This window comes from Gastrolobium bilobum, unplaced genomic scaffold (assembly GCF_033153095.1).
Source record: "Gastrolobium bilobum isolate Gb01-03AN ecotype WA unplaced genomic scaffold, APGP_CSIRO_Gbil_v1 utg17271, whole genome shotgun sequence".
NCBI lineage: Eukaryota > Viridiplantae > Streptophyta > Magnoliopsida > Fabales > Fabaceae > Gastrolobium > Gastrolobium bilobum.
Window position 1 is genome coordinate 11157 of NW_026897716.1, and position 22339 is coordinate 33495.

Sequence of the window (22339 nt, forward strand, 5' to 3'; positions counted from 1 at the left end):
TTTGCCGCTGTTCTAGTATTTTATCTGTGTTTTGTACTTACCTTTCTGCAACATTTTGATTTCGGGTTACAAATTTGCAGCATTATGACACACTTAACCATTTTATTTGAAGTTTTATATTAGTAGTACTGAGATATTCCCTATATATGGTAGCGCTGGAGCCGAAATGAAAATAAGTTGTTCGGTTCTCTTCTTGGACATGGTCACCATCGTCCCTCTGATCAATAAAAAACTGTTGCTGGTCTGATCTAGCCGGAGTACCTAGCTGACGCGACAAAGGGATTCCATCCCTCAAGTTAGTAATTGTTTGAAAATGCATCTCTTTTTTCTTTTTTTGGTGCATGGAAATGCATCTCTCTTTTTTTTTTTGGTGCATGGAAATGCATCTCTTAACATATATAACTACATCGATAGAATGAATCTAACAATTCAGGTGCAATATCCTAGACAAATTTGAGTGCAACCAGAGACCTTTCGGTCTCTTGATTGAGGAATGTGAATTCAGAGAAAGAAAATAGTTATATTTGGAGGCTGCAGCAACTTCGTCCCGGGACAATCACTACAGAATGTGAAGAAAAGCCTAAAGCAGCTAGGAATAATTTGTAAAACTAAACCTCATGACCCGGAAATTTTTTCACAAAAATCGACGATCTTACTTCTTTTTGGCATAAACCGCGATTCTTTCGGAGGTTACTCGGCTCAGTCAATTTCCCTTATTTTAGGGCTTAGACACCATATGAACAATACCAATCGAATGTCATATTTTTCACCCAAAAAATGAGGGAAATAGCAGAACAAGAGGAAGATCGAAAACCGTTGGTATTGCCAAATACCAAATTTAGTGCCTTCATCAAATATTTTGAAGGAATAGGACACAAGTCACATGTGATTAAAAAACTATTACACTTAGCTCCTCTTTATGTTTTTGCAAAAAGCAGGGCACCCCAATCTTAAAAATTATACGCCACTCAAATTGACCCAATTGCCGTTTACTCAGTTAATGGAACTTGTTTCACCGTTGCAAAATGATTTGACGACTCGTTTCTCCTCTCTGTATCGCTCCGCCATCAACCCCCCAGGAACGACTACTCAAGCTAATCCATCAAAGCGTCATAGTAACCCACGTCATGCACGTATACACTTTCTTCTTCTCACAGGCATGAAGCTCTCTATACCTCTTTAAACCCAAATTCATAATCCTCTAATGGTATTTTATTGATCGTCAAACTAAGTTGCATTGACACTGACACAGAACACGATACACTGACACATGATATGCTGACACATTAATTCTAAAAAATGTCATATTTCGACACGTTAGGACATGTTTTGTTATTAAATAATATTTTTAATATATATAATATAATTTATATTTAATAATATAACAGCCCATAATAAGTCATATTCAAATATTCAAATTTCATAATATAAATATAAACAAAAATAATTTTTCATACCTTGTTAATTTTTCAAGTCAAATTTCAAAACAGAAAAAAAAATGATTTATAAATTAATTTTTCATATTTAGTTAATAAAATAAAATTTAGACCTTAAAAAAAAGTGTCGGATGCGGGTCGGAACGTTGACCGCGTGTTGGAAACTTGGAATGTTGATCGCGTGTTCTAAAATATTGGCTGATTGTTGGACGAGTGTCGGAACATGTCGCAGCGTGTTGGTGTCCGACATTCACCTTTCAAAAATTTTTGCATGTCCGTGCTATATAGACGTCAAGTATACCTCTCCAAAATTAATATCTAATGAAAAACTTGATTCTTTGAAGATTGAAAACAATATGGCTTCCTTGCCCACTTGGTAGCAAAGCGGGGATCTCACCCCGCCCCACTATCAATTCATCAAAAAGTGAGTCAACCTGCCCTGCTGTTGAAAGTGGGTTGGAAAACTCGATCCACTATACCCCGTTTTTGAAAATTGTAAAGTAAAAGTAAAAAAAACTAACAACAATAATAAATGGGTTAGGGATGACCCACCCTGCCCTGTTTGGCAGACGAGGCAGAATGGCCTGCTAGACCTAACATGTTTTGTGAGCCCTTTGATACCCCTCACTACAGTTCCCGCCAATTTATCTAGCGATTGAACAAGCAACACCATCTTATTCCATATAGCGCTAATTCCACGTTCTGAATGCGATTTCGTTGTTTAATCATTCTGTTGTTATCCAAAATGATAATAAAATTATTGAGAGAGAATAAACTATGTTAAAGAAATTATTTTGACAATATTCACAATTTCATGAAATACACGCAAGAAATTGAAACATGCAATAAAACATAATTAAAACGTATCGTACGAAAACATATGAATGCAACAAAGAAAAATTCTGAGCCCAGTATTAAACATTGTGTACTTAAGACAATATTGTCCTCTCTATAGTGCTCAAGATTTGCGAATGATTGTTTCCCAGAATAAAACGGATTACCTCTATTCTTGTGGTAACACTCTCACATTGAATAGTCTCATCGAACTCAACTTATGGTCACATTAGAGTAATGGAATGAAAATACAAAGAAAAAAACTCCTCTCCAAAATCGTGAATCTCTATATATTTATGGGAAACATAAAATCATGTTTGAAAAGACACACTCATTCAAGGATGTAACGACACATCCGTTTATCAAAGAAACTAACATATTTTTTCAATTCAAACTTCTTATTCATAAAAATAATTAATTTAAAAATTAATTCCAACATCTACTACACCATACGTCTTGAGCTTGAAAAGGCATGGAAGTTGTCGTATGGAGGTAAGGTCTCACTATTTGTGGAAACGAAAATGGTTCTTGTGGGCTTGTTGTTCTAAGAATTCATTTCTTTAAGGGAGTGTGATGGGTTATATTGCAAATTGCTTTATTAGGAGGATTCATTTTATTTTATTAGAATCCAAGAAACTCATATTGATCAAGAAGAGAAAAATATCATTCACTACTGAGATCAAATTGACACAAAATTCTGGCACGAAAAGAACATCAGTCAGAGTTAATTTTGGCAGCAAATGAACAGTTCCTGAATGACGTGCCATGATTGTGGAACCATTAGGCAAAGTTATAGAAACTGGTTTGATTTTTATGCAGCAAAGTAAAAGATGAAGATACACATGAAATGTGATCTGTTGCACCCGTGTCTAGGATCCAGTTGATACATGCCTTACCAGAACCTTGAGATGTAGTAGCAAAAGCACTTGCTGATGAAGTATGAGTCATATTGACAGCATGTGTAGGTGCAGCAACCTCTCCATTTTGAATGTGTGTTTGCTGAATCAGATTCAACATATTCTGATATTGTTCTTGTTAAAGAACTACAACATCTTGTTTTTCAGTTTGCATTGCAACACCATCATTCGCATTCATAACAGCATTAGCAGAGGAATTTCTTGGTTTAAACTTGAAACCTGGTGGATAACCATGCTTGAAACCTGGTGGATAACCATGCTTAGCATAGCATGTATCAACCGTATGATTATTCCTTCCGCAATAGGTACATAGCTTCAGATTCAACATATTCTGATATTGTTCTTGTTAAAGAACTACAACATCTTGTTTTTCAGTTTGCATTGCAACACCATCATTCGCATTCATAACAGCATTAGCAGAGGAATTTCTTGGTTTAAACTTGAAACCTGGTGGATAACCATGCTTAGCATAGCATGTATCAACCGTATGATTATTCCTTCCGCAATAGGTACATAGCTTGGTACCCCCTCGATTTTGTGGATTTGAATTTGTTAAAATTCATGTTTCGATTTCCACGTTGATCTGCAACATATGCTTTTGGCAGTAAAGCTTCATTATGGACCTCACAACTCAATTGGCGCTCGCTCTTGTTGTGTAACAAGAGAGAAGGCTTTATTCATGTTCGGAAGTGGTTCAATCAACATGATCTGTGATCGAACACTGGAGAATTGACCACTTAAGCCTTTTAAAAATCGAATTACCTGATCACGCTCTCTTCATCTCCTTATTTCATCAAGAGCACCACAATAACATCTTGGTAATGGATGAAAAGTATAGAGCTCACCCCACAACGTTTTCATTTCAGCGTAGTAATCACTCACTGATTTTTCTCCTTGGTGCAAGCGATTTATCTCCTCTTGCAGGTCTGCAATTCTGAAAACATCAGATTGCGAAAATATTTCACGAAGATCGCGCCACACATCTGCAGCCTTTTCAATCCATAGAATTGATAACGATGAATCCAAGACAACACCATTGTGTTGCAACGCTCCCAAGCTGGAAAAAAGAGGATCATGTTCGTCTGGAACTTCAAAGCTTCCATCCACGAAGCAGAGTTTGTTTTTCAGAAAGGAGAGCCATTTTCATGGCACGTAACCAAGTATGAAAATTACGTCCATTCAAAGGAGGAGCAACAAGAGCCATGGAAGGATTCTCATTGGGATGAAGGTACAAAGAGTTTGATGGATTCATCAAATGATCTGGAAGAGGACTCTGGTTTGCCATTTTGAACAAACTTCAGAGAAAGAAGCAAAATCTTCAACTTCAGATAAAACAAGAATGAAACGAGAACAAATGAAAACAAGAATTGCGATACCAGAGCTCTGATACCATGACAGAATCCAAGAAACTCATATTGATCAAGAAGAGAAAAATATCATTCACATGTATTGTATCACTGATACATAGTTATATACATAAGATGAAGCAATGAATAAAAGAGTTGAGACAGTTACTAACTGTATCAACGTTCTAACTAATCTCCGTAAAGTTAAGAGGTAAATTAACTAACAACTAACTTGAATAATTACATGTATATTCTAAACCATTCTCACCAGTGTGCCAATGAGAAAGGAAAGAGTTATGATATAGGAGGGAACAAAAGAAGGAAACGGGATTATCATTAAGTGGAGAGAACAACCTTCTTGGCTCTCGCAACGTTTCTGTTGACACTTAGCAAGGCTAACTGTCAAAGGGTCAACTGGGGCTAAATGTATTTTGTAAACAAGTTTGGAATGCCTGCCTTCTACACATACTTGATGGGAGAGTCGGTGTAATTTATTTTTAATAAAATTATCAAGTAGAACAGGTTAATTACAGAATCAAAATCCATGATAAAAATTCCCAACATATACAACTGCTATAAACGCTGTTGCATAAAAGCCAAAAGGCATGCTCAAAGTAAAACATAATTATGATCTAAAATAACTCTACAAACATCAGATTTGGAAAAGCATTATCAACCAAGAATAAAACAATTCCCTTCTTATTTCCCTCTTCATAAACGAAGCATCACGCTCCAAGGCTCAAAAAGTGTTCCACTCTCGTTTTGCACCCTACTGTTGCCTGTTAGAATTACCAGGGACTTTCACCATTCAAACAAGCAACTCTGACTTTTAACCCTGCACATAAATAAGATCTTTTCACCAATAAGCATGACTTAGTAAACAAATTACAGATTTTTTCAATACATACTCACCCTATGCAAAGATTGACGATGTTAAAAGAAAATGCAATGGAACTGATTTTCTCAAAAACTAGACTGTGCCTTTGCAGCATACACCCACACAGGTAAACCCCCCAATATTTTTGTTCCCAGAAGTCCTGCCCTCAAACATTAGCCTCCACCAATTCAAGCATTTAACGAATTGTAAGGACAATAGTTCAATTTGTAGAGTGATTTCAATTACGTTGAAACTAAGTAGCCAGGACGGGAATGAAACAACAAACCAAAGCCAACATTCACAGCTTGCAAGTTTGATCCAAAACAGAATCAAGCTTGACCATTTTATTGTTATCTTTAAAACGAAATACATTCACAGAATCCACTAAGCAATTAATTAGTCCATTTAACGATGTCCAGAATTTCAAATCAAAATCATGCAAACACAACATCTTATCTCTTACATATAAGAGAATAAAATTAAAAACTGATAATTAACCACGCGAATAGAAACTATACCCGAGCAAGGTTCAAAACGAACCTCCCAACAAAAATAATAATACTAATAATAATAACTAAAACCCTAAAATCTAAAAATTTGATCTTTAGTTCTTAATTCTTACTAACCGAAACCAATTTCACTTGTACTCGAAATTGGGAACAGGTGGGGCATCAAAACTCTCCAAAATCTTGGTCTCGCTTCCTCCACTCGACGCGGGTTCGTCATTCTTCTTGCCTTCACCGAACCACCCACCGAGCCACGATTTGGTTTCGGAATCCGACGGTGCCGTAACGGGTTGGTTCGCGGGTTGACCCGGTAATCCGTTGGGAGGGTAACCGGGCATGGAATCATCGATCATGACAGGCATCTGTTGCTGAGCGCTGAGGAACTTGTTGAGCATGATCCCGGCTCCTTCAATGAGGGCCAAGAGGACGCCGCCGAACGCGGCTGAGCGCGCCGAGGCGGATAAGCCCTGTCGCATGGAGAGGAAGCCGCCGGTGGCGGCGCCGGCGAAGATGGAGTTCCAGGGATCCTCCTTCTGGCGGAGGTAAACCATGCTGCAGTCGAAGGTGGAGAAGAGGCCGCCCCATACGGCAAAGCTTCCGCCGACACGCGGCGCGTTGAGGCGAACGGCTTGGGTAGCGCCGACGAGGCGGTCGCCCTTGGGAGCGTTGTAGAGTCCCTTGAGGAAATGGAAGGCGGAGCCACCGACGGCGCCCATGCCAAACGCGCCGCCGACGTCGTCGAGGATTCGATCGGGGCAAGGTTCCCGTGAAGTTTCTGGAGTTCCCATCACACACAACCTACGCTGCTCTAGGGCTTTCGATTTGCCTTTGTAAATAATGAAGGAAACCTCTATCTATATATATATATATATATATATATATATATGGAAAACATTTTCTCCTTTAAAAGGAGAAAATTTTTCTTCTATTAAAGATTCATGGCATAAGTGGGGCCTACAAAATATAGTGGAGAGAAAAAAAAATTCAAGGTGAGACCCACTTATGCTATGAGTCACTAGTAGGAGAAAATTTTCTCCTTTAAAAGAAGAAAATATTTTCCCTATATATATGTTATTTCATTATGAGTTTTTTTTTTTAAACAAATTATTAAATAAAACATAATAATGGTTTGAAAAATAAATTGTTTATTCTAAATTAAGGAGATTAATTGGATTGAGATTTTTGAGATTTCAAATAATTTTAATATATTATTTTTGGACAAAAAATTCATTCGTATTTAATCAGGATTTTATACAAAAAAATAATAATCTTATAATATTTAAAAATGTCACGATTTTAATGAATTTTCTATTGGTGTAAATTAAACTCTTATGATTTTTAAAAATCTTATAAATTCGTATTGTTCTTCTCAATCTTATAAATTCTATTAAAATCTTTTTAAATTCAATCTTACGAAATCTTGATTGTAAAAAAAATCTTTTAAAAAAGTTATTAAAATCTTTTCAATTCTGAATAGTCTTTTAAAATTTGTAAGATTTTTTATATTAAAAAAGTCTTTTAAAATCCAAATTCAATACACCCCCGCTAAATTTGGAGGAAAGAGTTAGTTATTATCAAATTAATGCAAATTTTAACTATTATTCTTATGACATTGGTTAAAAAGACACAATATTAAATAAAATTTAAATAATTAATTTATTGAAATTTGAAAACTTAATATATTTGATGATTTCTTTTTCAACAAGTAATTAAAATATTTTTAATAAAGAAAATTAAATGCTACTTAATCGAATGCAAGATTTGGAAATTAGAAGGGGCTATTTTTTTAGTATTTTTGCTTTTGTTGTAAAAAAAAAACTTCTCTCTCCCTACTCATATAAAAGTGAGTACCTGATGCACTTTCAGTTCAGTCATATTGCACATGGCTCAATCATTTATTTGAGAAACTTGTAGTCAACCAGAGTTGTGTTTCAATAAGTATGGCTCAATCGTTAAAGGAAACAGTGATTTGAAATATAACGAATTATGATCAAATTCAAGTCACAATAAAGCAGTAGATATTATTGTGATTTATTTGGCAAGAAAAGAAAAACAACATATTTGACGTGATTTGATATCTAAGATTTGGAACCTGTTTTGAATGATTTAATTATAATTATTTATTTATTTTTAAAATTTAATTACTATTATATTTATCTTAGAAAATTTTCTTATTTTTAGGATTTTATATTTTTGAATTTTGGATTAATTTGTAATTTGTCTATAAAATGGTGCTTGTAAACCTTATTGTATGAGTTAATATTGTGTTACTTTGATAATTATAAATATTATATTTATCTTAGGAAATTTTCTTATTTTTAGGATTTTATATTTTTGAATTTTGGATTAATTTGTAATTAGTCTATAAAATGGTGCTTGTGAACCTTATTGTATCAGTTAATATTTTGTTACTTTGATAATTATAATTGAGAACCGGAGGGTTACTCTTTTATGAAATTCCAACTTTCTGTTTAGTCACTTTTCTATGCGCTTTTAGGCATCATTTGGTATCTGAGCACTAGGTTGCCTTTATCCAATGGTTGAACAGAATCGTAGAGTTCATCGATGGCAAAATCGTGAAGGCAAGGGACATGGATTTCTTCCTAGAGAAGACAAACATCGTAGAGGTCATCGATGGCGGAGTCGTGAAAGCAAGGAATATGGATTTGTTCCTCAAGAAGACAGACAACCGCGTCAGATAGACCTGCGTGACATAAAAAATGAATAGCTCGGAAGGCGGATTCAGGATTTGAAGTGACAACTTGTGTAGACGCAAAGCATGAAAATCCAATTTTTGGAGCGAACACTTGTGCGGGCCAGAGCAATAAAATTCAAGATTTGGAGGGATAACTCACGAAGGCCCATACCGAGAAAATCCAAATTTTAAAGTGACAACTTGTGGAGCCGCATAACATAAAAATTCAAGATTTGGATCAACGATTTGCATGGGCAAAATTGGGCTTTCAATCCGAAGAATGAAAGGAAAGAGAGGACGCATCTGATGATGAAGATGAGGGCGTCAATCCCTTAGGGATTCTAAACAAGGGACATAACTCGAAAGTACGACTTGAAAATGAGTTCACTTTTCAATAAATCGATATGCAACTCAACCGTCATAACTTTGAAGTCTATGATCATAATCTGGTTTATGATGATTATCCGACCTATGATAATAATCCAATTTATGAATATGATAATAATTCAATTTATGATGATTATCCCATTTACGATAATTCTCCGATTTATGATGATTATCCAATCTACAATGATTATTTTGTTTAGGATACTCTAATGGAGAATTAGATGATAGAGATTTAATTGATTAAGAATTTCCATTTTTGTTTATACCTAAAGATATTGAGATATGTGAAGATAAAGAAGATTCGAGGATGAATCTTTTCCTTGCAAGGGAGAATGATGCACTTACAGCTAACCCATTGCACATGACTCAACCATTGGTTTAAGAAGCTCGCAGTCCACTAGAGTTGTGTTCCAATAAGTATGTCTTAATTGTTGAAAGAAGAAGTAATTTGAAATATAACAAATTACAATCAAATCTAAATCCCAATAAAACAGCAGATATGATTGTAATTTGTTTGACAAGAAAATAAAAAGCAATACATTTGATGTGATTTGAGATCTAAAATTTGAGACGTGTTTTGAATGATTTAATTGTAATTATTTATTTATTTTTAAAAGATAATTACTATTATGTTTATCTTAGGAAGAGTTCTTATTTTTAGGATTTTATATTTTATGTTTTATATTTTAGGATTGTAATTAGTTTATAAAAAGTTGCTTATGACCCTAATTGTAGGAGTTTAATATTTTATTCTTTTGATAATTGTAATTCAGAATCGGTGGATTACTCTTTTATAAAATTCTAATTTTTTATTTAGCCATTTTTTCTATTTGCTTTTCGTCATGAGTACCATTGATATTTTCTCTCTTTTCTATTTACAATAAAACTCATTCATTTTTATATAAATGTAATAGAAAATTTTATTCAGCAGTAAAAATAGAAATAATTTATTATTATTATTATTATTACTGAGTACTAAGTTATGCTCACGAGTATTGTTATAAAACTAATCATTCCAACATCATCGCAAGTTCGCAACTAAAAACTTCTCCAAATAATTGTCTTCTTTTGAAATTTGTTCATATTCTTACGACCGCGAGTTACTTACCAGTAACCATCACAATCAACTTTTTTTTTTCTTTGTTTTTTTTTCGGGTACAATCACCACAAGCAACCTTTATTAGTAAAAGGGATTGGTATAGCAATTATAGGTTGGTAATGGGCCAACCCAATTTGCACCACTTCGATCCATGGTGAGACTAGCCCCCTAGTTAGTGGCTTGATCTTCCAATCTCTTTGTCCTTTTTTCCCCTCTCTTTTTATCCTTTTCTTTAAAATAAATTATTTAGAGTCCTGGATTTTTTTTTTAATTTTTTGGATAAGATAACTAGTAAAAAAAGATTAAAATAGTATTTAAAAAATAGGCGAATTAGTTTATTACAATTAATTCAATCATACAATTAATTCAATCTACGGATTAAACCGCCAACCCAATAATTACAATTTGATTGCTTTATATAAAATGCTATGCACATATAACATTAGTGTATATTCCTTTCGCAGTTCACACTAATTTAACTCCTTAAGTTTGACCTTACATATTTGCATGTAAGATCTAATATTTACGAGTACAATTAAATTCAAAAATCTTTTAAACAAGTATGAATTGCACTTGTTCCTAAAGTGGCCTGTGAGAAAATTTTAGAGAGAAAAACTATAACACATAATCTAAGTTTGATTTCTAAAATGTGCTCATTTTCAGGCAACTATTCGTAAGATAGCTAATTGAGGTCAATCAAATTAGTTAAACGAAAATAAATTCATTACTTACATAACATGAAACATTCTAAAATCATGTCTGAGACTACAAAACAAAGGGAAAGAGGGAAAATGGAAACATTATATAAAGACGTAGGTTTGCTACCATGCCATGCCATGTTGCACATATTAGCAATGCAATGGTTTTTGGGTGCAACGGGAGGTGTTCCCTTGTCAAAAAGGGAACAAAAGAGGATATTAAAAAAAAAAAATAGTTTAAATGCATTATTTTTTTCATATTTAATAAAAAGTGTATCGAGTGATCTGTACATCTGTAATACTGAAAATATTTTGGTAGCTAGAAATAGCCTACTGATTTATCTATAAATTCAAGACATCAATCTAAAATACTTTTATTTATTTATTAGTTTAATACTATATCACTTAACTATCACTTGTCATCACTATTTGTATTAGTGTAATGGTGTTTTAATCTCAAATTAATAAATAATATTTAAAATATTAAATTCATGTCGATAAAAATTAATAATCTAAGGCAATTTTTATTTTATAATTTATAAATTTTTATTCGGATTCAACCTTATCATATCATAACCATATTCTATTACATCATGAATTAGTTCATCGAACGACTCGATAATCGATTCCTTCCTTATTTTCAGAGTAAATTACATTCTCCTCCTTTTTTTGAAAAGAGACTTAAAATATATCATATTTTTTATATTAAAAAATTACAGTTCCCCTAAATAGATGAATATGTACTACACTTTAGTCTACTTTTATGTAAATGAGTCTTTTATGAATTGGTGTTCTCTCTCTTTGAGTGAAAAAAACGATTTTGAGTGAAATCCCAAAATTGGTAATAAAAATATTTAAAATTTTATTTTATCTTTTAAAATCTTAAATTTAATAATAAGATGTTGAAAATCAAGAGTTAATAACATTTTGACTTTATGAGTCACAGGCAGAGAAAAACAATTTCTTCAAAAGTTCATCTATAAATGCCTATCACATTTAAGAGATTTATTTACGTTAAAATAATTTATAGTTTTATTTTTAAAAAGTGTAATTTTGAAAAATAAATGAGAGGATAATATCATTTAAGGGGTTTGATTTTCTCATGTTGAATGAGAATTCAATTCTCATGTTGTAGAGATAAAAAATATGTGGGACCCATGTGTTAGAAAAAATTATATGTAAGACTCATGTCAGCACGAAAATCGAAGAGTGTGTAGGAAAATTTTAATTCTCATGTTGAATGAGAATTATAAAACCCATCATTTAAATATACTTTAACGAAGGAAAGTGTAATTAGCTTTGTTATTAAAACAGTTTTGTCTCTACCGAAAAAAAAAAAAAACAGTTTCGTCAAGTTATATACAACTTTAAACAAGGAATTATAATCGCTTCTATGGTTTATATACATGCGGTTGGTTTAACACCTGAATAAAAATAGCGTTGTTTAACACACGTTTGAGACTAAAAATTTGTATGGAGATCAAATCACATCTAAAGTGCAAAATCAATGAGATATTTTGTCAAAAGTAGTATTCTTAAATGATGCGTAAATTGTCTTCTTAGATAGGGTTCCGTAGAAACTTGTTTATAGCCCAAAATCAATGATGAAATTTGGGAATTTTCAAGGTTATTGGATCATCATTATGTTTATTGTATTTTCTTTTGATTTGATATGACCATCACAAATTATAATTTATTTCCTATATTTCGCTATAATTTCTTAAATTGCGCAAAAAAAAAAAAATTCAAATAAATGGTCATGAATCCTAATTTCTTTTTTCAATTTTTCTTTTATAATATTCAAGGATGATATTACAAAAAATATCATTTTTTTTTATTATGTACAGTCTATGATATTTGCAACCTCCATCCAAAGATGTATTTTAAGTAACACTAATTAGACAATTAAATGAGACGATCACAATTTCAACCTCCATTCAATCATTTTCTTCTTGATAACATGACTGCTTAAAATATCTATTAGAAGTACGCAAGACAAGTTTAGTTTCACTAGAATAAAAAAAGACAAGATAAGATTAGAAAAAGGAACAACAAATTCGTACATAACATGACTCATCAAACTCCATTTTCTTCTTTGTGTGGCAAGGTCAAAAACAAAAAATCATCATGGTCTTTTGTATCCGTTCTGGAAAGGAAATGAAAGCTACGAAATAAATTCCAAAAACCAGACGATGTTTTTATTACCACTCTCAGAAAAGCACAAATTGTTGGAAGACATTCATCTGATCTGCATGACCATGATCCCTTTCTTCACGCACCTGCACTCAAAATTAATATAAATAATCAAAAAAGTGGGAGAAAAAAAAAAAAAAAAAACACAAGAGGTGCATGCGGTGTTGCCTTTCCTTCTCCGTCAAACAAAAACAAAAACACTTTCCTTTTCATATCTCAGAGTCTGTGTTTTATAATTGCACTGCATTGCATCCCCAGCTAGCAAATCCAACCCAACCCAACCCACGTGCTCTCTCATTTCAAAGTTTTTGTCTTTTTTCTCATTTCAATTCATCCCAATTGCCCAAAAACGCTGTCGTTTTCTGGGCATCTCTCACCCTGTGGAATTTCTTGCAAAGGGTAGAGAGAGAGAGAGAGAGAGTTGTGATGTAGAGAGGTTGATCCCAAATGCACACGTACAACCGGCTACCAAGCAGTGGCCACTCGACTCCGTCGCCTCCGCCGTCACCGCTACGGTCGCCAAGGCTCCGCCACGGGCGGTCTAAGACTGGCCGGTTCTCTCCGGTTCAGGCGAGTGGTCGAACCGTTGCACATAGGCTGAGTTGGATGTTCGTATCGGTCCTGCTTCGGCGGCAAGGGGTGTTCCTATTCGCTCCTCTGATGTACATCTCCGGCATGCTTCTCTACATGGGAACCGCCTCATTCGACGTCGTTCCGGTCATCAGGCACCGCCCTGCTCCTGGCTCCGTCTACCGCAGCCCTCAGCTTTATGCCAAGCTTCGTCCCGACATGGATTCCGATAATTCTTCTGCCGATGCGGTTCGATTCCCCTTTTTCTCTTCCAAATTCATTTCAAATCTTCGCGCGCCTGTTTTAATTTATTTTTTGTCAATTTTCAAATCTGTTCAATTTTAATATTTTTTTTTTATTTTTTGTCAATTTTTGAAACCAACTTTTTGCCCATTTTAATGTAGATTTCAAATATAGCTTTGGCCTTTGTTTTTTGTGATGCATTTTTCTGGTCAAATTGTTTACCAGGTCTGAATCTAGTGGCTAAATATTGAATGGCAGTATTGCAAGTAACTGACTCAGGAAGTATTTTTTTTTTTTTTTTTTGGAGATATTCCGATCGATTCTTACCTTTACGAGCATGTCCTGGAATTAAGGCTTTAAACCCCTCCCGGGATTGAGGAAGTACTTTAAAACTGGGTGATAACTGATTTCTAATAGAGGACATTGATGCTAATTGTCCTTTTGTTTCGTATATGATATGATGTTGGGTTAGCTAATTGAAAGCCGTTTAATAATTTTTTCTGTGTTAGAATATTAGGAGTTTTATTGGAATTGGCTTGTATTAGTTGTACTACATATGTATATGTTTTTACTTGACCTAGATTATTGTTATAATTAGGAGTACAAGGTTAATGTTTTATATTATACGTATTGATATATAGAGCTTGGTAAGGAAGCTGAATGTCACCAGAGAAAAAGCCATTGGCTGAAGCATCAAATTTCTTGTTGCTGCTTTCTTCTATGCCATTGAGTTTTTCTTGACTTTTGAGCTTCTGGCACCTAAAATTATTAGCTGTATAGGTATATTTTTAAGCTCCTGTAAGGATAATTTCTTCAGAGTCTTTCATATCGTTCTTAATTATGGCCATCCACTAGTTATTAGAGAATGTTTGTTTCTCATCATGCATCTTTGTTTTCTAATTATACTTCTTCTTTCAAAATTTGAGTCTTTTGTTGGTTTCTTCTTCTATAGTACTGTATTGATCTTCATACTTTTGCAATTTTATTTATTTACTTTTTTGGGCCAAATTGTCTACTTTTGGTGACAAGCTAGTAAACTTCCTTTCAGATATCAACAATATGGAAGAGTCCGTATAAAGGTGGTCGATGGAAACCATGTGTAAACAGATCTTCAGAAGGTATAATAAGATTTGTGTTGATGCACAGTAAATGAGGACATTTTTCTTTTTCTCTCATTTTTTTCTATATAATTATTTAACTGCTTTTGGTACCATTGATTTGTCTATTCCTTATTGGTAGATTTACTAAGTTTATGCACTCATTTGGTTCCTTTGGTTGGAGCTGAATTCTTGCATTTTAAAGGACGTCTCGTTTCCCCCAAAACTTATTTTTATTGCATCTCTTGCGTATTAAGCTCACAGTTGTGTCATGGGCTTGCTCTTACTGACATTCAGAGATTGGGTAGCCTCGCTACACTCTTGAGTCTTTACATGCATTTTGTTCTGTGATTCTGTCTAATCTTTTCTGTTCTGAAGGATATATTTTTCTCACCCTCCTATTTTTCCTCTCTTCTCTGATCAAATTTTCTTCTCCTATCTAAAGAAAAAAAATTGGGAGGTAAAATCTTTTTGTTGAAAGCACTAAATTGCCAGTTAATTTATGAAATCGACCATTCTTGTCAGGATACCTTTAGGCATAAATTGATCTTGTTGGTTGTTGCTGTATATTTTTTATTTTTTAATATCTGGGAAACATGCCTGTATCATCTGCCAGTGTATGGTGTTTTTTTAACTATTTATGTATATTTCTTATGTTGTTGATAGGCCTACCTGAATCAAATGGATACATTTATGTAGAGGCTAATGGTGGCTTAAATCAGCAAAGGACATCAGTTAGTGTTTTCATATATCCAAAGCATGCTTAATTTTTCTTACTCTTGACTCATTTATTTTGTGAATGATGTCAATGCTTCATAGGTGTGCAATGCTGTTGCTGTGGCTGGCTATCTCAATGCTACCCTTGTAATCCCCAATTTCCATTATCATAGCATATGGAAAGATCCTAGGTTGGTTTGTTTTGCTTTCATTTAATTTTAGTTTTTCAGGACTAGGAAAGTCTAGTGATTTATGTTGGAATAGGGTTAATACTTTTTTGACTTTTGATTTAATTATATTATAAATGTGTTTTTTCCACATGCTGTTGTAAAAAACAAAATTAAATAGAGAAATAAAATTATTTATGGAGAGAAAAGAGGGAAGTACAACTACAAGAGGATAAGAAATCCTCCAAAACAGGAAAAGTGGAAAACCTATATCCAACAAGGGACATCATAATCAATTGGGTGTTACGATTCCCAATATTCTCAAGAAATCATATATTAAGTTGAAATCCCCCAAAATATTTAGACGTAATAGACATAGTAATCTAGGCTAAAATCCATATAGGATTAAATCTACTGCACTCAAGAGATATTAGGAGATAAAAGGATGGGCAAAAGACATCTGAATTACTGTAGAACAGCCAAAAGAAGGTTAGTTTCTGCATAGCAACCAGGGGAAATAGAAGAAAATTTTTCATGACAAAAAAACTGATCTATCCTGTATTACGGCCATGAAATACCTTTAGACAGAGTGAGCTTTCGGCTGAATATTTATGTAAAAGTTAAGCAAAACCAAACATCTGTGACTTTGCTTCATTATTTTCTTAAGAAGTTGTGCATAAGTGCACATCCACAAAAACATTATTACAAATGCATTATTATCATGAAAATTGGATTCCAAGATGTCCAATAGATTGTCATTGGAAACTACTTGTTAAGATTTTCTTTCTATGTTAGTTAAACAACTATTTTTATGAGATGAGCTAGTTTGGGTTAAAGGTGATGTTGATGTCAATTAAGTAGTTAAAACATTTAAACAAAGATTCTGAAATCTTAATATCTTCGTTGATGATCGCATGATTTATTAGAGGAAATTTCCCAGTGTTGAATATGACATTTGTTAAGCTGTTTTTCAGATGGGAATATTATGCATTTATGCTAGCCCTTTTAAAATGCAAGGGTAAGGTTGCTCCTTGTGACTGGAAGGTCACGAGTTCGAGTTTGGAAAACAGCCTCTTTGCTAAAAATGCAAGGGCAATGTTGTTTACAATCGACTCTCATCCCTACCCTCCTTGCAAGTCGGGGAGCTTAATGCACCGGGTGTTTTATTAGCGCTTTTAAAATTTCTTGGTATTTATAATGATGTTGATCAAGGTGTTTGTTTAGTTTGAAACAGACTAAACGGATCCATAATGTTTCATGTGTCCAGCAAATTCAGGGACATTTATGATGAAGAATATTTTATCAGTACCTTGAAAAATGATGTACGGGTGGTTGACAAGATTCCCGAGTTCCTAATGGAAAGATTTGGCAGCAACATGACAAATGTACACAATTTCAGGATCAAGGCATGGTCATCCATTAAGTATTACAGAGATGTCGTACTCCCCAAGTTACTTGAAGAAAAGTGAGTGTATGATTTTGTTGTATGAATTATATCCTTGTTATTGATCTCTAACAGTTAACAGTGAAGTTTCTAGTAATTGGTACTTGTCCAAGGTATATGGAAGAAGAAAGAAAGGAGTGCACAATGTTGTGGTCTATTTGCTGTAGTGTGGTGCATTCGGTTTCATTGACATGCTAGGTTTCTTTGTTATGTATGATTATCTGTGCACAGAATAGGATTATTTGAGCTTCACCTGAGCGGCTTTGCAGTTACACATGCTCTGTTTTGAGCTGATGTACTTTTCATGTTTTGTGTTAAGGAAATGATTCCTTATCCTCCTCTGATATTTTATTCTTTCTATCTTGATAAAATTAATTTTCTAGAAATTTATTTTTTGGCCCACATTTTTGGGCAACATTAGCAAAAATTTATAATTAAATATGTTGGCCCTCTCGTTGGTTATCTGTTTGGATTTGTGTTTTGACTCAGGTCGATGAGTAGAGCTCATCCCAAAAGAATAGCTTATTGGGAGGGAGAGTCTTACGGCTTAAGCAACAGATTGAACCTCTATCTTTACTCAATGTGGACATAAGAAATAGCAGATAGTTTTACCATAAAAATGTTATTATTACCTTAACATATAAACAGGAAATGTATTATCAAATATGTTCATTATATCAAGAGAAGGAGGCTGGAAGTTTTGAAGTATGTATTGAATTCAATTTTATTCGTGCAGGGTTATAAGGATTTCACCTTTTGCGAATAGATTGTCATTTGATGCCCCTCCAGTTGTCCAGCGTCTCAGATGCTTAGCAAATTACGAGGCTTTACGATTTTCAAGTCCTATATTGACCATGGGTGAATCTTTGGTTGAAAGAATGAGAAAACGTAGTGCCATTAATGGCGGTAAATATGTCTCCGTACATCTTCGTTTTGAAGAGGTTAGTTGTGATCAGATATGAATGTTAATATTAATTATGATGGTTGACATTACATTGTTAGTCTTTGCTGCTACTGTTGTCACATTGCTTCCCATGAGCAGGATATGGTTGCTTTCTCTTGTTGTGTTTTCGATGGTGGAAAACAGGAGACAGAAGACATGATTGCAGCAAGAGAAAGAGGTTGGAAAGGGAAATTTACGAAACCTGGACGAGTTATCCGTCCTGGAGCGATCAGGATCAATGGGAAGTGTCCCCTCACCCCATTAGAGGTAATTATCTCCTTAAAACCCTAGTGTTTTTAGTCCGTAAAAAGAGGAAAAACTTTTCAGGGAATGTTTTTTTTCTTTTTGGAAGTTGTTGTCTAGCTAGAAGTTTCAAAAGTTTTCTGCAAGGTGCTCTTTAAACAGCAAATTTTGTCAAATTTCCCCCCTAATTCCATTTGTTTTAATTGTAGTTATTGCCATTGTCCATCTTTTTAGGTTGGCCTGATGCTGAGGGGAATGGGTTTCACGAAGAACACGTCTATCTTTTTGGCATCTGGAAAAATATATAATTCTGAGAAAACTATGGGCCCACTGCTTGAAATGTTTCCTAATTTGCATACTAAAGAGACTCTGGCATCTGAAGAGGAACTTGGTCCATTTAAGGTACAGATTTGTACTTTACGTTATTCGTCCCCTCCAGGATTGGTTTAGTGCTATGATTTTGACTTGCTTTCCTTCTTCTAGAATTATTCTTCCAGGATGGCTGCCCTAGATTACACTGTTTGTCTTCATAGTGAGGTGTTTGTCACAACTCAAGGGGGGAACTTCCCTCATTTTCTGCTGGGCCACAGAAGATACTTGTATGGTGGACACTCTAGGACAATTAAACCTGATAAGCGGAAGTTAGCAATACTTTTTGATAATCCCAATATAGGGTATGTATCATTACATATTGGTATATTTCATTTTGTTCAATTTTACGAGGCTAGAATAATTTGGACAAGCTCCCCCCCCCCCCCAAAAAAAAAAAAAAAAAAAAAAACCCATCCTGACATATTTCTTGTTGAAATTGAAAATAGTTACAGTTACGATTTCATCATGTGATGTCCAAAGGAGTAGATATTTTTACAAGATTATGTTAGAATAAAGTATCTTTATGATTATCGTAACACATTCCTGGAGGTAATTCACACGGAAAACTATTGGATAAATTAGGCTACTGAGCTATGCCTTGACTTCCAAGAAATATCTCCTTTATAGAAGAATTATGCTACTTTGCAATTCTTGCCTTTACAACTTTGTCCAACTGTACTTGAGACTCCAATTGAGTTAAAGAGGAAAAAGTTGAGAGTCAGTTGGAAATGCAATAGGTGATTAGGTAGCATTTCTCTTTGTAGATAGTTTAGTTTTTCTAGAAATATATAGCTTGGTCATTGTGCTGTTAACTCCATAGGACATTGTAAACAATTCTGACGTATTCAACTAGGTCTGTAGCTGTTCTTAAAATAAGTTCTGAAGAATTTTTCTTTATATAAAGTATCTGAAGTGTCCCCACTCTACTTTTATTATTTTCCAGATGGAAAAGTCTCAAGCGTCAACTGCTGAACATGAGGTCACATAGTGATTCCAAAGGAGTTGAGCTCAAGAGACCAAATGACTCTATATATAGCTTTCCATGCCCAGATTGTATGTGCTGTGCCAATAGAACTGATGATTCAAGATCTTCATCAGTAACTTGATCTACTCACAGAATTTGATTGATGTGTCTGTTACCTATGATTTTGTGAGCATGCCTTGCTGCTGAGCACATTTCTGGTATTCGGATTATTTCATTTTTTCCCATTCCATCTGGCGAGAGGGCATACACTCCTTTTTTGGAGGTCAAGGGATTTTGTTGAAGGTCTCATTGATCTGATTATATATTTGGATTGAATTTCAAGGGAGTGGCATCTCTTTTGCACATGATGCCAATTCAGAACAGAATGGAAACCATTCCTTTACAGGAATCTCTCCCAGAACATTGACTGAGCTATGTTTCGTGTATGAATTGGCAGCTGCTATATCGAACAAGCTGTTTAAAGAGTCAAAGGACAAACTCACGTTCCTTCACACCCTGCATGTACATTTACCTGGAGTATGATATTCATGTGTTAAGGCTGTATCAACCAAATGCTCTCTGTACATTCACAAAATTCAGGGTCCTGCCATACTGTTTTCTTTTTCTGTTTTAGGTTATTTTCCCCCTTTATTCATGTTATCAATTTTGTATTTTGTTTGCCCTCATATTGAGGGCCCCGTTGTTAGTCACTTAGTTGTGTACATGTATCTGAGCACATTTGTTATTCTTTTACATTGGTGCCCCATTGTTTTAGTGATGATACCAGTGAATGTAATTAGTTCAAAATTCATAACTAGCAATTTGGAAAGTTTGCCCAATATTGTTGTGAAGAGACCAAATCTAAATCATACTCTCTCATATAACATCTCAGAGATGGAAAAGATGGGGGCAAAAAAGCCAGGGTTTTGGTTGGGGGGATCGGAAGATAAGTCTCTAACAAGTAACTTGATACAATGTTTAAAAGGATTGATACTTTATATCTCGTTGCTGAGGGGAATAGGACCACAAAATGAAAAATGATGCAGCAAAAATTCCCATAGTATATGACCAATGGGTTTAATTTTTCTGCTTCTCTCACAGATTTTTTTTTTTTTTTTAATCATACTCATAAAAATGAGTGAATCTCTTAGTAAAGAGAAAAGATTAATGAGATTCACTCATTTTTATGAGTGTAGCAGAAATTGTTTTGAATAGCTGAAACATTTTTTCCATAATAAGTTGAAGAAAATTTTAACAAAGATCTCAGTGAAGACAGACATATATATCAAGAAAGTAAATCATCAATAGTATCCCAAATTTTTTCGGCGATGTAATACACAAGTCACAAGCTTCATCATTTGATATGCTTAAATGCTCAGAACCAATAAAGAACACATTTATTACGGCAAATCTGAAATAAAGATCCTCCTCGCTGTCACAAGTACAAGAACAGAAACATTATTTAAATATCTCGCATGCATGTTTGCTATGCTATAGCAAAAATAAAAGACAGCTGAATTCCAATGACATTCAGAACAAAATCCGCTGAAGACATAATTTATAGAAGAACTTGTACTGATTGAAAAGGATGTTAGTTTTAATGAAGTGATAATTAGCCCAAAAGTAAAAAGAATGAAATCATAACAAAAAAGTTTAAGATCTCCGTAATGACAAGATTAACATTGGGAGTTCAAATACTTAGAACATAATGCATATTTTGATTTGTTTATTTTAAGATTAAAAAACTTTTAATTTAAGCCTTTTTGAGAGAGTTATTTTTTTTTAAAGCGATTATTTTTGAAATTTTTTTTATACCAAATATGCTGTTACGGTTATACCTAGTTATAGTTGGATTGGATCTGAAATTGTAAAGGAGTTGAATTTATTTGCAAAATTACCCTTAATTAGCTTTCATAATTATAATATTTTCATTGTAAAATAATTTAAAATTGAAAAAAAATATTTATGAAGACGGCATTAATAAATTTTCATAATTACAACAATATTATCTCAAAAATAGTAAAGATAAATTATTTTCTAATTTTAATTTAAAAAAATAAAAAATTATTATTATTTTAAGAGTTATTTTTACGAAACAACAAGCTTTTTTTTTTTTTTTTTTTTCTTGTTCTTATAAGATAATTGTATATAATGACGGAGTCACAAAATTTTATAATTTTTTCAAGTTATAATTACTTACATCACTAACAAAACTGAAATAATAACTATATATTTCCGTAAATTTGGGCATGAGAAAAAAAAATATAACTACATGCTTGCATAAATTTGAGGGGATAGCTGAAATTAACCTCTTCCACCAACCTCGTTGTAGGCTTTATGTAGAATACAACAAGTAATCCCAGTTTCATATATTCAATTTTTCATCTTGTACCTAGTTTGCAAATCACCCAATTCACAACTGTCCACTGGGTGAGTCTTGGCTGATAACTTAGATTTTCCGTCCTTTCTTTTTCAAAAATCTCGATTTTCAAAAATATAACTTTTATATTCAGTTTACGATAATATCCAAAAATTAAAAATTTAAAAAAATTCAGTTTTTTTGAAATCTTAAAAAAAGCTTTGTACCGAAT

General features: G+C 33.6%; 2 protein-coding genes across 3 annotated transcripts; one reads left to right on the forward strand and one right to left on the reverse strand.

Moving 5' to 3' along the window:
• Positions 1 to 5023: 5023 nt before the first annotated feature.
• Positions 5024 to 6752, reverse strand: LOC133309537 (mitochondrial import inner membrane translocase subunit TIM17-2-like). Its single transcript, XM_061510320.1, has 2 exons — positions 6037 to 6752; positions 5024 to 5368 (listed from the first exon to the last, which is right to left on the reverse strand). Exon 1 carries the CDS (start codon positions 6702 to 6704, stop codon positions 6048 to 6050), a length of 657 nt encoding a protein of 218 aa, XP_061366304.1. The 5' UTR covers positions 6705 to 6752; the 3' UTR covers positions 5024 to 5368; positions 6037 to 6047.
• A 6554-nt stretch (positions 6753 to 13306) lies between these two features.
• Positions 13307 to 20522, forward strand: LOC133309536 (protein ESMERALDA 1-like). 2 transcript variants are annotated; one of them, XM_061510318.1, is made up of 10 exons: positions 13307 to 13807; positions 14850 to 14919; positions 15565 to 15632; positions 15718 to 15806; positions 17050 to 17247; positions 17963 to 18167; positions 18269 to 18436; positions 18647 to 18814; positions 18896 to 19086; positions 19728 to 20522. In XM_061510318.1, exons 1-10 carry the CDS (start codon positions 13436 to 13438, stop codon positions 19888 to 19890), a joined length of 1692 nt encoding a protein of 563 aa, XP_061366302.1. In that variant the 5' UTR covers positions 13307 to 13435; the 3' UTR covers positions 19891 to 20522. The 2 variants fall into 2 exon arrangements, with proteins under 2 accessions (XP_061366302.1, XP_061366303.1); XM_061510319.1 differs by having other exon boundaries at positions 18314 to 18436.
• Positions 20523 to 22339: the final 1817 nt, after the last annotated feature.

Bases quoted from the DNA above. Each gene is read 5' to 3' on its own strand.
- LOC133309537 (XM_061510320.1), bottom strand. From the start codon at position 6,704: ATGGGAACTCCAGAAACTTCACGGGAACCTTGCCCCGATCGAATCCTC.
- LOC133309536 (XM_061510318.1), top strand. From the start codon at position 13,436: ATGCACACGTACAACCGGCTACCAAGCAGTGGCCACTCGACTCCGTCG. The intron at 15,807-17,049 runs GTTGGTTTGTTT...TCATGTGTCCAG, and splicing joins AGCATATGGAAAGATCCTAG to CAAATTCAGGGACATTTATG. The intron at 18,168-18,268 runs GTTAGTTGTGAT...TCCCATGAGCAG, and splicing joins TACATCTTCGTTTTGAAGAG to GATATGGTTGCTTTCTCTTG.